General features: G+C 46.5%; 2 protein-coding genes across 2 annotated transcripts; both read left to right on the forward strand.

Moving 5' to 3' along the window:
- Positions 1–2180: 2180 nt before the first annotated feature.
- Positions 2181–6215, forward strand: LOC135252296 (leucine-rich repeat-containing protein 15). Its single transcript, XM_064330218.1, has 2 exons — positions 2181–2321; positions 3222–6215. The coding sequence occupies exon 2, from the start codon at positions 3227–3229 to the stop codon at positions 5249–5251; it is 2025 nt and encodes a 674-aa protein (XP_064186288.1). The 5' UTR covers positions 2181–2321; positions 3222–3226; the 3' UTR covers positions 5252–6215.
- Positions 6216–9583: 3368 nt separating this feature from the next.
- Positions 9584–15015, forward strand: lrrc15 (leucine rich repeat containing 15). The gene is made up of 2 exons (XM_064330220.1): positions 9584–9935; positions 12498–15015. The coding sequence occupies exon 2, from the start codon at positions 12504–12506 to the stop codon at positions 14226–14228; it is 1725 nt and encodes a 574-aa protein (XP_064186290.1). The 5' UTR covers positions 9584–9935; positions 12498–12503; the 3' UTR covers positions 14229–15015.
- Positions 15016–15291: the final 276 nt, after the last annotated feature.

Consider the following 15291-nt stretch of genomic DNA (forward strand, 5'->3'; position numbering starts at 1 on the left):
AACATCCTCTCAAATTAAAGCTGATAGTCTGCATTATAACATCATTTGTTTAATTTCACATTCAAAACAACCTAAACTGTTTCACCGTCCAAATACTTATGGGTTGCTCCGTATACATGGCTTTTTGGAACCCATGTTCTGAATAAAAACATCTGGCCTTACAGCCTAAATTGCTGTTTAAGGTTTGCAGTCTTTGTGCCATTAAACTGAGCCATTTATGCACTATGGGCTCATTCATTGGTTCTGAGTACGTGCCTTACCAAAAAGCCACTAATTTAGTTCATTTTACTGCATCGTGGCAGGTCGCACTTGCACAATCTCACAGTGTGTTTAATGTCAGCTAATTTTACCATCATCCTTCGGGCCAAAGTTTCTCTCAGTTGCATTTTAATTACAATTCTGAACTCACAATTACAATCCATTGTAGGAACCGGGCATTCCATTGTAAGTTTTTGGAGGTTCCGTTACATTACATTACAGGCATTTAGCAGACGCTCTTATCCAGAGCTACTTACACAACTTTTACACAGCATTTTTACATTGTATCCATTTATACAGCTGGATATATACTGAAGCAATTTCGGTTTCGTACCTTGCTCAAGGGTACAACAGCAGTGTCCTACCCGGGAATCGAACCTGAAACCTTTCGGTTACAAGCCCAGTTCCTTACCCACTGTGCTACTCTCTTTTAAAAATAGATTAATTGGTAGAATGACAGGTGAGGCATGCACAGTGAGGACCTGTGTTCTGGGGCCTCATTTATAGAATGGACCTACGATCAATTTTGATCTTAAGTATGACTTACGCAGAAAACCACGTATAAGTAGTTATTTATAAAACCTTACTTTGACGTGGAAATGATCTTATCTCTGCGCAAAGTCTAGACTTGACGTAAGTGATTTCCTGCTGGTTATGTAGGGGTATTTTTTGGGACGCATATGCGTCCAAGCCTGTGGTGAACTTTGCATTAGCTTTATGAACAATTTGAAAGGAATTATCAATTAAAGGTGTGAGGAATTAATTGCCAGACGCAAGGTGTTTTGAATTAAAAACAGGATGTGATGTTCTATAAATAGTGTGTCAAATTAGAAAAAAGTAACCATGGCTGTTCTCGCGTTATTGGAAGACATTGAAAAACCTGTTTTTAGGAGGGAGAGAGTTTTCAGAGACCGGAATGACTTTTTTGCGCATGATGATCTTCCAAAAAGTTTGCTTTTCTCTTTTGGTCCATGGTTATTCCTGACTAAACCCTCATTTGTGCTAGCATTATATAAGGGGAAATCGCTGATTGTAAGGCATGTTCAGGTGCCGTCAATTTTAAGTTAATTTGAGATTTATAGATCACAAGTGCATAAGTTACAAATGGGCTTCTTAGAACCTGTGTAAGCAAGGTTTTTTATGCTCAGTATCTTTTATGAATTGAACGTAAGCACACCATTGAAAATTATCATAAGACTAAGTTCAAGTATAAATCTAAGAACATTTTTATAAATGAGGCCCCTGGTTACTAGAAACTAAATGCTTGTTGAAAATGAAAATGGTCACAATGAAAGCAAATCAAAGTGAGCCATTGCCTATATTCTGTTAAGATCAATAGAATGGAATCGCTCTGTTTAAATGAGGAGTTTAATGAGCAAAAGGACATCGGCTGTCCTTTTTACGGAAATATTACGGCATTTCAAAGGGAGCTGATCAAAATGACCCCTAAACCGTTCTAATTTTAATACTCACCAAAGCTTTTTTGATGTGCAAAAGCATTGCCCCCCCCCCCCGCCAAAAAAAAAGGCAGTCAACCTTTAACCCTCATTAATAATATCTCCATTCCCTCTGGGCATTACACTACACAGTCAGCCTTTAAAAGGGGCGACATAGCTCAGGAGGTAAGACTGATTGTCTGGCAGTCGGAGGGTTGCCGGTTCAAACCCCGCCCTGGGCATGTCGAAGTCGAAGTGGCGAATGAGAGCATCAATTGTAAAGCGCTTTGGATAAAAGCGCTATATAAATGCAGTCCATTTACCATTTACCATAAAAATGTGCGTTCCCTCATTGCAGGGTTCTGCTGTGGCAGAAGGCATTACACATAGAGGCATTGCACAGTAAAATTGTACAGTAGCAGGAGTGTGACTTCCTGCGACAGGGCTTATCTGTACGCGTATATATATGAAAGCTGGACGGACATGGGCTCCCTGCATGGACAGCCTGATAAACTGGGGGGAAGCGGAAATGCTAAATATCCTTTTATAAAGGGAGGAATACCCTTATTATAAAAGGCAGACTTTCCCTTCCATTGCACAGAAAATAGTTTTGCTCCCAATTCAAAGGTAGGTAGACATTTTTTCATGAATGTAGTTTACTGATAAAAAAAGATATTTTAATTATATTCTGACAGAAATGTGCAATTACCAGGATTTCAGTAACCAATATTTTATTAATATTAGATTTTACTTTATAGTGGCTATTTAAGCAGGAATCGTCATGATGACAACATCAAAATCTATTAACTGTTTCTTTTGCCATTGTTTGGTTTCTGTTTGGTTTCAGGCATGAAATGGGCTATGAAATATAAATGTAAATTTGATATCAAAATATCAAAACCAATTTAAAAAATTTGATGTAAAAAATATTGAAATAATTTTAAACCTTTATTGATTAGGATTGATGCACTACATAAGTTGTGTAGTACTACTGTCATTTTGTACTTTAAACATTAGTTGACCAATAATCAAACCTCATTCCAGGGCTTGGGGTGGCTGTGAAAAACTGACTAATGTGCATGTCTCAAATCATTGGAAGATAAATACGTACTACTCCATTGTCTACAACTGCCAGTTTTAAAAGTAATGCAGCTGGAAAAATTTAGATTAGATTTAAAATATGATTTTTTCAATAACCCATCCACCCCTGCTGTACAATTCACAATTTAGACATTTGGCAGCTGAGTTTAGCCAAAACAGCTTGTAAAAAAAAAAAAAAAAAAAAACATTTACATGGTAAGCGAACACCACGAGATCTAGAGTTGGGCGAAGCTGAAAGCAAATAAACACCACCATCTGAATGTATGGCGGCTGAAGACCTGCAAAATAATAGAGAGAGAAGAGTGACTGCTCTTTTAATCTACTGTTTTAAGATCGAACGTGTGAGCTCATTAGGTACCATAGATGTGGAACGGATTTTACGCAGTCACAACTTTTGTAAAAATTTGCCTCTTGTGCCCCCTGCAGGAGCCATGCGGTTTTTCGCCCTGGTCCTTTTTCTCGGTGAGCTGCTCAGCAGCGCCACCTGCTGTCCCGCCGGCTGCGACTGCGGCAACGAGGAAGTGGTCGAGTGCGGCGCGGACGTCACGGACGTGCCCTCTCCGGTGTCCCCCAGGACGATCCTGCTGCGATTGGCCGGCACTCGGATAGCCGAACTGGGCGAGGGAAGCTTCCGCGACATGCCCGCCCTGCTCGGGATCGACCTCAATTGCAGTCGGGTGAGAACCGTCCACCCGGCGGCGTTCGGAGCGGTGCCCCGGCTCCGCTCCCTGAAGCTGTCGTCCAACAGGCTGTCGTGCCTTCCCGCGCGGGCGTTCGCGAACCTGACCGGCCTCCGCCAGCTGTTTCTCAGCGGCAACGAGCTGGAGGCGATCCCGCCGGGCCTGTTCGACGCACTCGCGGAGCTGACCGTGCTGGACCTCAGCGGCAACCGCCTGGCTCACCTCGACGAAGACGTCTTCCGGAACCTGGGGAACCTCGTCCAGCTGGACCTGGGGAAGAACTCTCTGAGACAACTCCCCGCGTCTGTGTTCAGCCGCTTGGCTAAATTGACTCACCTCAGGCTCTACTACAACCAGCTGGAGTCTGTCCGTCCTGGAACCTTCGACAACATCAAAGACATTCTTGAACTGGAACTCTTCAACAACCAAATCAGTCGTCTCTCTCCTCGCCTGTTCTGGAACATGCCCAACCTAGTGAAGCTTACTCTGTCCCGGAACAGACTCCAGACTATCCCAGCCCAGAGTTTTTACTACCTTCCAAATATAACCTTCCTCAGCTTCTACAAAAACCCTCTCACCTTCCTACCCGACCAGCTCATTGGACACATGCCAAGCCTCAAGAAGTTTTACCTGTATGAAACGGAGTTAGACACCCTTCCAGAAAATCTGTTTTGTAACATGACAACACTGGAAATGCTCTCGGTCACCTTTAACAGCAGGCTGAGGCATCTTCCAAAAGACATCTTCTCTTGTCTCTCCGGCCTCTACAGGCTCAAACTGGCAGCCAACAGCCTTGAATTTCTCCATACGGACCAGTTCTCCGGCCTGATCAACCTAGAAACCCTGATTCTCAACTCCAACCAGCTTCGCTCCCTCCCTCCCGATGTCTTTCGCAATGTCCCGAAACTCGCCAACCTAAGTCTGGAGCACAACCGCTTGGAAACCCTTCCCGGAGGGGTTCTATCAACGGCGGCCGGGTTGAGAATGGTCACTCTCAAAGACAACCCCTGGCAGTGCACCTGCGATATCCTGGACTTTGCCCAGTGGGTCGGCCGGATGCGAACCGTGGTTGAGGATTACGACCGTGTGGCGTGCCACGCGCCGCCCCGTCTACGGAACACCTCCCTGGGGTCGTTGTCCGCCGAGTTGGTTCGTTGTTGGGTTACCCCTACAGCTGATTTTACCGGTAATGTTAGCCATCCTACCATCACTCTCAAGGCGTCCACCACCGAAGATGACCCGGTTGCCAAAATTGGGCCGATTAACCACACTGCTGTCACTCGCAAGGCATCCCCCACGGAGGGTAACCCGACTGCCGAAAGCGGGCCCTCGGAGGACTCTTCAGGCCCGCCTTCTTGGTACGACCTCACGAAAGGAGCCGCAAGCGCGGCTCGACCGACGGCTCAAACTGCCGCTCGCCAGACTCGATCTTCGCCCAGCACCGCCGCCTTGCCGCGCACCTCCACCGAAGATCGCCCCCTAGAGGACGGCCTCGGTAAAGAGTCGCAGGCTTTTTACGAAGTCGTCGTCCTGCAGCCGGAGTACAGCATTGTGCACAACAATCGATTAAACGGCTGGGTCTACCTGTGGACGCTGCCCCCTAGTGGCCCGTACATCACGTTCCTGGTGGTGTTCCACGTCCTTCTGGTGGCCACGTGCGTGGCACTGATCGCCGGAAGCCTCTGGGTGCTTTACAGACTGAATCAAGCCATGGAGCGAGTCGCTGAAGGGACCGTGCGCGAGAAGAAGAACAGGAGCGCATCCGGAAGAAAGTGAAGATTCTAAAAGTTAAAAATTGTAGCACATGCCGCAAATAATCATTTTCTCGCATTAACGGGAATTGGTGTTTCTTAAAACCATGGGTCAGGGGCCCAGATTGGGTCGTGGGAGTGTGTGGGGTGGACCTTGGAATGAGTGGGTAGTCCATTAGGCTGTGCTAGTATGTGTATTTGACGTGTCAATGAAAGGTACTACAGTTCTAAATTTGGGTACTGTTTTTAAAAAAGGATTTATAATTTAGCGATATTTAAAATTGGTTGAAGAACCGGTGACATGGACCATACCATTTGTCTTGCACAACAAGTTTTGTTTGTATTTGTAATTCACTTTTTCTTTTCTTGCTGTTCTGGCTTTGCTCATAAATTTCCATTTACCATTTACCATTTACCACATATTTGCTTGCGCATATTTCAACATGTTAACAGTTTAAACAAGGGTTTTTAAAAAATATATTTCATTCTTTGTCGTGAGCCAAAATGGCCATTGTCAATTGCAACATTGGTATCTTTCATTGAAGCTCTGGACTCATTTCATTTTGTTTGTGGATTTGTGTGTATGTGTGGCCATTATGCTGAAGCCACTACATTAAATGAAGGCAAAAAAAACAAGGAATAATATGTAAATATGTAACCCTGGAGCGATGGTTGAAGAACCGTGCGATGACATGAGCTGTATTTACCGTATGAAAGAATGCTGGGGTGCTTGTTTATGTTTTCATCTTTTAAAAATATTTTTTTTTAAAGGAGAGCAGGCAATCTACCCTACTTATGTATTTCTTTACTTTAATCTGAAGACTTTGTGGTACTGTTTTATGCTTCCGTTTTCAGCAAAAATTGATGTTTCAGATATAATACATTAATGCACTTTTTGTTTTTTGTTTGTCTATTTTTCTGCTACCGTGTTTTGGCAACACCTCCCATTAATACACTATTGGAGGAAATTAAAGATCTGCTGCAGTAAAGCTACATTTTATGACGTATGATTGGGGGCCACGTATTGAAGGCGGGGGCCACTTCCATTTCAGTTCGGTCAGTTCAGCAAATGAACTGGCTGAACTGAAATGGAACTGCACACAAAAAAACAAAACATTTGGATAAAAACAGAAACGAACTAAAAATAGGAAACAAACGGCTGAGATAGCGGCATTATCTCTGAGCCAGGCTGCATCCTTGAGGTTGTGGCAATATTGGCGTTTAAAAAAAAAAATGGCCAAATTTTTTCCCCCAATCTGAATCAACACGATGGCCTGCCAAAGTAGGTCCATCAAAAATGAAGGAAGAAAAGGCTTGTTTTTTCCCCCTGTTTGATGAGAAGAAGGAAGCACAGTAATACGTTTTTTTGGAAGCGGTAGTTATAATTTTGTCACGCAGAGACAAAGGTCTGGTCGTCGAGCTTGGACTTAAATCACGGTCTTTGTGCTAAAATAACCAAAGAAACAACTCCTGCTAATCGAGCTGATGCCTGTTCTTTGCCGTTTTTAGTGCTTACGTTTGCAGCTAATTGGAAAAAGCGGCGCGGTGCTGATCGTAAAGCGCAAGGTGCTCATAAAGCCCGTTAGCCGGGCTTATTACGTATATGGAACAAACAAGAAACAAACACGCTATTTACATCAAACATTCAAGATGCTGGGGGGGTGGGTGGGTGAGGGCTACAAGTCAAAGTGGTTTACGTCACTAAAACTGAAAGAGCAGGGATGTTGTTTGTGTATGTGTGTGTGTCAGAGAGTGTGTGCGTGTGTGTGTGTGTGTGTGTGTGTGTGTCTGTGTGCCTGTGAGTGTGTGTCAGAGAGTGTGTGCGTGTGTGTACGTGTGTATATGTGTGTGTGTGCATGTGTGTGTGTATATGTGTGTGTGTGTATGTGTGTGTGTGCATGTGTGTGTGTGTGTTTGTGCGTGTGTGTGTGTCTGTGTGCGTGTGAGTGTGTGTCAGAGAGTGTGTGCGTGTGTGTGTGTGTGTGTGTGTATATGCGTGTGTGTGTATGTGTGTGTGTGCATGTGTGTGTGTGTGTGTTTGTGCGTGTGTGTGTGTCTGTGTGCGTGTGAGTGTGTGTCAGAGAGTGTGTGCGTGTGTGTGCGTGTGTGTGAATATGTGTGTGAGTGTGTGTGCATGTGTGCGCGTGTTTCACACTCTACTCCTCCAATCAACAAGATGTTAGTACAGCTGTCAGAGGGTCATAACATTGCTCAACAGACCCAAGTTTCTATCAATGGGGGGTGGGGGGAAGAGGGAAGGGGGAAGAGGGGGGAGGCAGTGGAGGGGTTCGGGATGCAGGATTACACACAAAAAAACCCGAAGTAATACTGGAGTTAAACCAGGATAGAGACGAAGAAATAAGAAGAAATAAAAGTGAAAAAAATGTGTGATGTGATGTGGGAGACCTACCCGAGCTATAAGATTTCACTCAGCTATCCTCTTGTGTTCTCTTACATAGGCTCTGGATTTAAGTAACCAAAAACATGCCTGTGCACTATAAACGAACAGATGTGCTCTGAGGCTTTGAAAGAGAGAGATAGAGCGAGACAAAGAGGCAGAGAGACAGTGGGAGAGAGGGAGAGGGAGAGAGGGAGCATTTTAATGAAGAGGAAGAGAATGGTGGAAAGAAACATTCTGTTTTTTTTCCCTCAGCCTTCTGACCCTCTGTTCTTTTCATCAGACCATTAAATAAAATTTATTATCATTTTTATTATAAATGTGGTAAAAACAGAAAAAAGCCTCAATCTCTCACCGAGCATCATCTTTCGAAAACATCTCAAAACCTCCCATAATGAGGGAACGGGTGTGGGGGGGGTGGGGGGGGGGTGTGTGTGTGGAATATCCGTATCTGTTGCTGGAGATAATAAGTTTCTGACAAAACAGCATGTAACTTACAGGACAATAGCTGGCTTCAGTCTCACTTAACCAAACAAAAAATATATTTAAAAGAAGATGACAAACACGGGCTGATTAATGTGTAATTTCCTGAAAATTCGGCATAGACGCAGCGTAAGCAGGACTAAATGCAGGCCTGAGTGTAGAGGATTCCGGCTTATTCCTGCTTCAGTCATTATGACTCGTTATGGAAAGCCCAGCAAGGTACCTAATCCTAACCCTAACACTCTGTCTGCACACACACACACGCAATCACGCACACACACACACACTCACCGACACACACCACACGCACCATACACACACACCACATATACTCATTTACATACTAAAACACAAACACACACACTCACCGACACACACCACACACACCATACACACACACACCACATATACTCATTCACACACTAAAACACACACACACACACACACACCACACACACCATACACACACACCACATATACTCATTCACACACTAAAACACACACACACACACACACACACACCATTCTCACACACACTCACACATACACACTACAACACACACACACACCACATACACTCATTCATACACTACAACACACACACACACCACACTTACACGCACACACACACACACACACACACACACACTCACAAACACACATTCACACACTCACAGACACACACCACACACACCATACAAACACACCACATACACTCATTCACACACACACACACACACACACACACTCACAAACACACATACACATACTCACAGACACACACCACACACACCATACAAACACACCACACACACACACACACACACACACACCACATACACTCATTCACACACTACAACACACACACACACACCATACTCACACACACACACACACATACACACACACACACACAGACACACACACACACCACATACACTAATTCACACACTAAAGCACACACACCATATACACACACACACACAAACATACACCACATACACTAATTCACACACTAAAGCACACACACACACACACCACACACACCATATACACACAGACACACACACATACATACACCACATACACTAATTCACACTCTAAAGCACACACACAAACATACACACACACACGCACACACACACACACAAACACACCCACACCCACAAACACACACACACAAACACACACACGCACACACGCACACACACACTCACACACACACACACACGCACACTCACATACACACACAAACACACACACACACACGCACACACACACACACACACACACACACACTCACACTAAAACACACACACACACACACACACTCACACTAAAACACACACACACACACACACACAGTAGCAGAATAGGTGGGGCTCTGCCGGCACACTACTTCCCAAAAATGTTTGCAAGAGAGAGAGAGAGATGGGTGGGAGAGAAAGACAGAAAAAGGAGGGAGAGGGAGAGGGTGGGAGAGAGAGAGAGAGAGATCGAGAAAAAGGACAGAGTGTGTTTGAACAAAGCAGACTGCTCATGTGTCACAGGAGGAAATGATGATGATGGTGATGGTGATGGTGATGGTGATGATGATGATGATGGTGGTGATGCCCATGAAGAGGTAATATCGCCTTGTGTGACGGACGGTGTGGAAAGCACCGGAAGCCAGACCGTGTCCTCTCCGAGGCGTTGGAACGGAAAGGGGAGGGGGGGGGGTAGAGGGGGGGTGTCTTTAACGTAAGCCAGGAGAGGTTGCGAGGAGAAGCCGGGGAGCCGTACGGAGCTGAGGTCTCGTTTCCACGCCGACACCGGCCCAAACAGCGCGGTAAGTGTCGCCGTGAGTCGCCGTGGCTGCGCGTCTCCAGCGCTCGTCCCTGAGCCCTTTCAGAGAGCGCAGCGGGAAAGCGGTCGTTCGTGTCAGAGCAATTACGCTCATTTTGTCATTAGCAAACTTCAAAACAATGTAGCGTTTAAGGGTTTAATTTTCCCATGCGGTCTGCTTTCTGGAGTTCACAGAACATGCCCTCAGGGACTGGTGAGTCTGTATGTGTGTGTGTTTTCGTGTGTGTGTGTATAAATATAAGAGAGTATGCCGATATTACACTGCAATTCAGTGAAACATTGTCATTAATAGTAGCTTTTGAGCTTTTTTAAAATTTGTGAATAAAACTAAATGTTTGAACTCACTTTCTCGCTTTCACAGCTTCTTCAATAGCAGGGGTTTTAAGGCTCAGCTACATCAAATGAGATATTGTGTTTACTTTTAGTGATACTCCAAGAACGGTTACTTTTAAAAACAGCATGACACCGAAATGTTCTCCGATTCACTTCAAAATGCTGATTCTACAATACTGGGGGAAGGAAAAAAAATATTTTCCCTGGAACTGATGTTCAGCTGGAAAAAAAAATCCAATTCCGACTTAGTCCAGACTGCGGTTTCGGAAAGGCTGGGAATCATTACATCAGTGGGGAACACAGTCGTTTTTTCCCCTTCATTAAATTTATCAAAGGCACAATTCAGCAGGAAAGGACGGTCAGAAGCTTCATCTCAGTGAACACAGAAAGGTACTGATTGAGCAAGTTTATTGTTTCAACTGGTTTACACTGGAGCGGTATGAACTGCTTTACAACAGGGAGGACATGTTTCATTTTGTGATGCAAGTACAAGTGTTCAAAACACAGAGACAAATGTTTCCTACCTATGGCCATAAGCCCTAAAATATGTTATTATTAACTATATCTAAATCAAATTTAAAAGCAACATTTTCACTGTAAAAAAAAAACGACTCAAATTCTTAGTCCAAACTCCTAATTCCATTCCTAATTGAGGAATGCCTAACTCACTAAAACCTTTGACGTAGACAGTTAATTCAAGGTTTCAAAGTCAGATTTGCTAGTAGACAGTAGCAAGCAGAGGTGAAATGCGAATGTGAATTTTTTCTAAAGGGACTTCATGGCAGTTTTTACCTTTTGAATATACATTCACCGGCCACTTCATTAGGTGACAGGAGTGGCACCCGGTGTGGTCTTCTGTTGCTGTAGCCCATCTGATTCAAGGTTTGACGTGATGTGTGTTCAGGGATGCTCTTCTGCATACCTCGGTTGTAACAAGTGGGTATTTGAGTTACTGTTGCCTTTCTATCAGCTCGAACCAGTCTGGCCATTCTCCTCTGAACTCTGCCATCAACAAGGCATTTTCGCCCAGGTGGCCTGGTTCTGTATCTGTTCATTGTGATACGTTGTGGGCTGAAGTTTTGTGACACATCACAAATAAGAAAGTCAAAATGATCCTATTACTTATTATTATTAAGTTCCCCTTTATTGTTTTCTTGAAAGAAAACAAGCAATAAAAAACCAAAAAACAGCTTGATTTGCCATTTGTTTTTAATGATGAGATGGGAGGAGCAAAACCGGCTCGTTATTTCGGCAAGGTCTCTCTTTAAGAGTCCCTCCTGTGCCGTTACAAACAGGCAAACGTTCGGGGCGTGCACCTCTGTGACCCCCCTCCTCCCTCCCCCCCCCCCCAAGCCCTGCATTCCTGCCTGCTGTGGGACAGGGGGGGTCGAGAGCCGGCTCACCGTACAGCTGTAAAGACGTGTCCCGCTGCAAACCCAAAAAGCTCCCTCTGTTCCTCTTAGAGGAACGCCTCCACCCCACCCCCATCCGTCCCGCCCCCCCCCCCCCCCCCGTAACACCCGTGTAACATCCGAGAGTGCTGCCAGGTCACCTAAACCTGACTGCGGCTCCCAATCTCTGTCCCGAAGGGGGAGATCTCATCTCAACCTCAGATTCTGGCAAGGTCGTAATCGTCTGCTGGTTTATGGTGGGTCCCCTGTCCTTAATTTAAGCCCCTGAATGTCTAAAGAGTCTCAGCACACTTTCCCCCCCCCCCCCAAGGACTGAGCAGCCTGCCAATTGAAAAGTGAGCACAAACACATCCATAAATGCTGTGCCCCCCCCCCCCATGACTAGAGCTTGACCCCCCAGCCTTTAGATGGTAGTACCCAAACTTGGCCCTGCATACACAGGGTGTGCTTGTTATAAGTGCGACGTCATTGAATTCTAGCAAGCTGTTGCTCTTAATTAGCACTCTTCAATGATTATTGAAGGATGGATTTACCCTCAGAAGAGAACACATCAGAAGCAGCTTTGCAAGTGACGATAAATAAAGGCCCTACATTCACATCCCAGTACATTTTAATTAGGCAAACTCATAATGCTCAGTAATCCTGTAATGCGTGCAAATGATTCCAACAAGAACATGCGCCTTGTGTAAGCCAACCGGTTTGATATGTAGAGGTAGGACAAGAAAAAATATGAAGAAAGGAGAAGGTCAAGAAAAAAGGAGTGCCTCACTGAACTTTTCACTTCTCTGTTCTATTTTTAGAGCGCCATGGATCTGGGAGTGTGCGCACTCTACTTGCTCCTCAGCGCTTTGGCTGCGGACTCCGTTTCTGGAGGCTGCCCAGACGGATGCAAGTGCAGAGAGAGCAAAGTCCTGTGCCAGAACATCTCGGAGTTTCCCAGCTCCATATCCTCGACCACCTCCATGCTTTACATCACCAACGCCAGCATCTCCTCTTTGAAGCCCGCTGACGTCGAGGCCTTCTCCGCGGCCCTCTCGATGTTCGTGGTCAAGGATTCCGCGATGGCGGAGGTGCTCGCCGGCACGTTCGACAAAACGCGAAACCTGGTGGCCCTGGGCTTGTCGGGAATCCGGCTGCAAAGTCTCCCGGACGAGCTCTTTCGGAACCTGGGAAAGGTCAAATCCCTCACTTTGAGCAAAAACAAAATACTCGTCCTCGCCCCTGACCTACTTTCGCCCCTCGGGGACTTGCAGAATCTGGACCTGAGCGGGAACCTCCTCACCCACGTCCCGGGGGAGGCATTCCGCCAACTCAAGCAGTTGCAGACCGTCAACCTGGCCCAGAACAACATCGCCAACCTTTCCCGGGAGACCTTCCGAGGACTCGGCGAGCTGAGGTTCCTGAGACTCAACAGGAACGCCGTCGGAGAGATCCCGCCCGGCTGCTTCGACGACCTGGTGAACCTGGAGGAGCTCTCCTTGCAGGACAACCGGATCGAGAGCCTCCCCGGCCGCCTGTTTTCCTCGCAGCGGAAACTGAAGAAGCTGTACCTCTCCAACAACCGCTTGTCCCTGCTTCCGCGGGGCATCTTCCTCGACCTCCCCGACCTCGTCCAGATATCACTCTTCGAGAACCGGCTGAGCGGCGTCCCCGCGGGCGTCTTCGGCCCCATGGCCCTCCGGGAGCTCTGGCTGTACGACAATCGGCTGACGCGCCTGGAGGACGGCGCGTTCAGCAACCTGACGCGCCTGCGGCTCCTGGTTCTGAGCCGTAACCGGATCGGCTCGGTCCCCGCCGGGGCCTTCGGCGGCCTGGCCGAGCTGGGAGAGGTGTCCCTGCACACCAACCTGCTCTCGGGCCTGGAGGAGGGGACCTTCAGCGGGCTGCCCAAGCTGGAGAACATCTCCCTGGAGCACAATCTCATCCAGTCCCTCCCTGGGAAGCTCTTCCACGGCTTGCCTCCCCTCTGGGAAGTGGACCTCCACAACAACTCCCTGCGGAGCCTGTCGCAGGAGGTGCTGGACTCCCTGGACGCGGTGAAGGAGGTGAAGCTCGCCCAGAACCCCTGGAGGTGCGACCGGGACATCCTGCCCCTGCGAGACTGGGTGAGGAGGCACCCCTCCAAAGTGCAGAATGCCAGCCTGCTGACGTGCCTCTCTCCCGATTCACTGGCCCACGCCAAAATTACTGACCTGACCAACGAGGAAGCAGAAGCCTGGAGGCCGTCCACCTCGACCGCCACCACTCCCTCAGGCGACTTGGCCACACCCACGGAGATGCGAAGGAGGCCTCGCACCCCGCCCCCCAAGAAGAGCACCCCTGCTGCCCCTGCCGCCACCACTCCTCCCGTGCGGGACGACAGTAACCATGGTGACGGGGAGGGCCTTTCCCGGGACGCTAAAATCATCATCATCACCTTGGTCTGCATCGCCATCATCGCCACCGTCATCATCTGCTGGATTTGCTACAGGAGGAAGAAGCGGGCCAGCCGCACCTTGTACCACCAGGCCAGAAAGAACACCGTCATTTAGGGGTGGGGTGGGGTGGGGGGGTGGCTTGGGTCTTTTCTATAGGCCGCCCCTCATGGGGCCCCTATTTCAGGCCACCTTGGAACACTCTGAGAGCTGGACACGGGAGTGCAACACGGAACCGTTTTGGAACCATTCAGCTTTCCAGGAAGCGGCCGTCCGCTAAGCTTTGGCGTTCCTGTCACAAAATCCGTTCATTCGTTCGGTCTGTTTATTCACGCGAGCGCGCTGCGAACTTGCGGTGGTCTGAGAACGTAATGCTCCACTGCACTGGAATGTCACGAACATCGCATTTTCCCTGTTGCCATTTTGCTTGCTTGAAGTTGAATGGGATGCTTGCTAACCATGTGCACATTTTGTAGTCTTACTTGGATCTGAGCTTCGCATGAAAATGGAACCTTCTTAGCACTGTAAACAGCAGATAAGGCAGGAAACCAGAAACCCCTCTATCTCAGTGAGCCTATGATACTTTTCATTTTTTCCCCTGATGTCTGAATTCCATTGCTTTTTATATGTAAATAGCCTGACATTGATACCAATACAATATAACATGCTGCATCATTATTGACAGACATTATTATAGAAGAAAGGCTAAAATTTCAGTATTACCTTTTAATGATTTCTGAAGTAATACAACATTCTTTTTTAATGCCCAAATAGATCATGAATCACAAATAACAACAATCTGTAACAATCTGAATTGTAAATAATTAAATTGTTTATTTTCAGGAATATGGGTTATATAATGACTTACTCAAACAAAATGTCAATAAACTTCATTGAACAAGAATCTGTCTCGTCTGATTGAAGCAATATTTCTTGTAAATCTTCCAGATTCTAAAGCCAAATGTATAAGTCACATTTGTCCGAACGTGAGTAAAAATCTGTGCGTTTTAAGTGTGCGCAGCACTCTTGCAAAGATGATTTATTTTCTATAAAATCGTGTGCCGTGGAATCAGATTCCTTCTGCACTATAAGTGCACTGAGGACATAATTCTTGGTACATGCATGACGGCGCTCCAGTGCTTAGAATGAGTGAAACTAAAAGTTCTACATTTCACGTGGG

The sequence above is a fragment of the Anguilla rostrata genome, chromosome 4 (assembly GCF_018555375.3).
Source record: "Anguilla rostrata isolate EN2019 chromosome 4, ASM1855537v3, whole genome shotgun sequence".
Lineage (NCBI taxonomy): Eukaryota > Metazoa > Chordata > Actinopteri > Anguilliformes > Anguillidae > Anguilla > Anguilla rostrata.

What these genes read in the sequence shown, in the direction of transcription:
- LOC135252296 (XM_064330218.1), top strand. Translation starts at nt 3,227, where the DNA reads ATGCGGTTTTTCGCCCTGGTCCTTTTTCTCGGTGAGCTGCTCAGCAGC.
- lrrc15 (XM_064330220.1), top strand. Translation starts at nt 12,504, where the DNA reads ATGGATCTGGGAGTGTGCGCACTCTACTTGCTCCTCAGCGCTTTGGCT.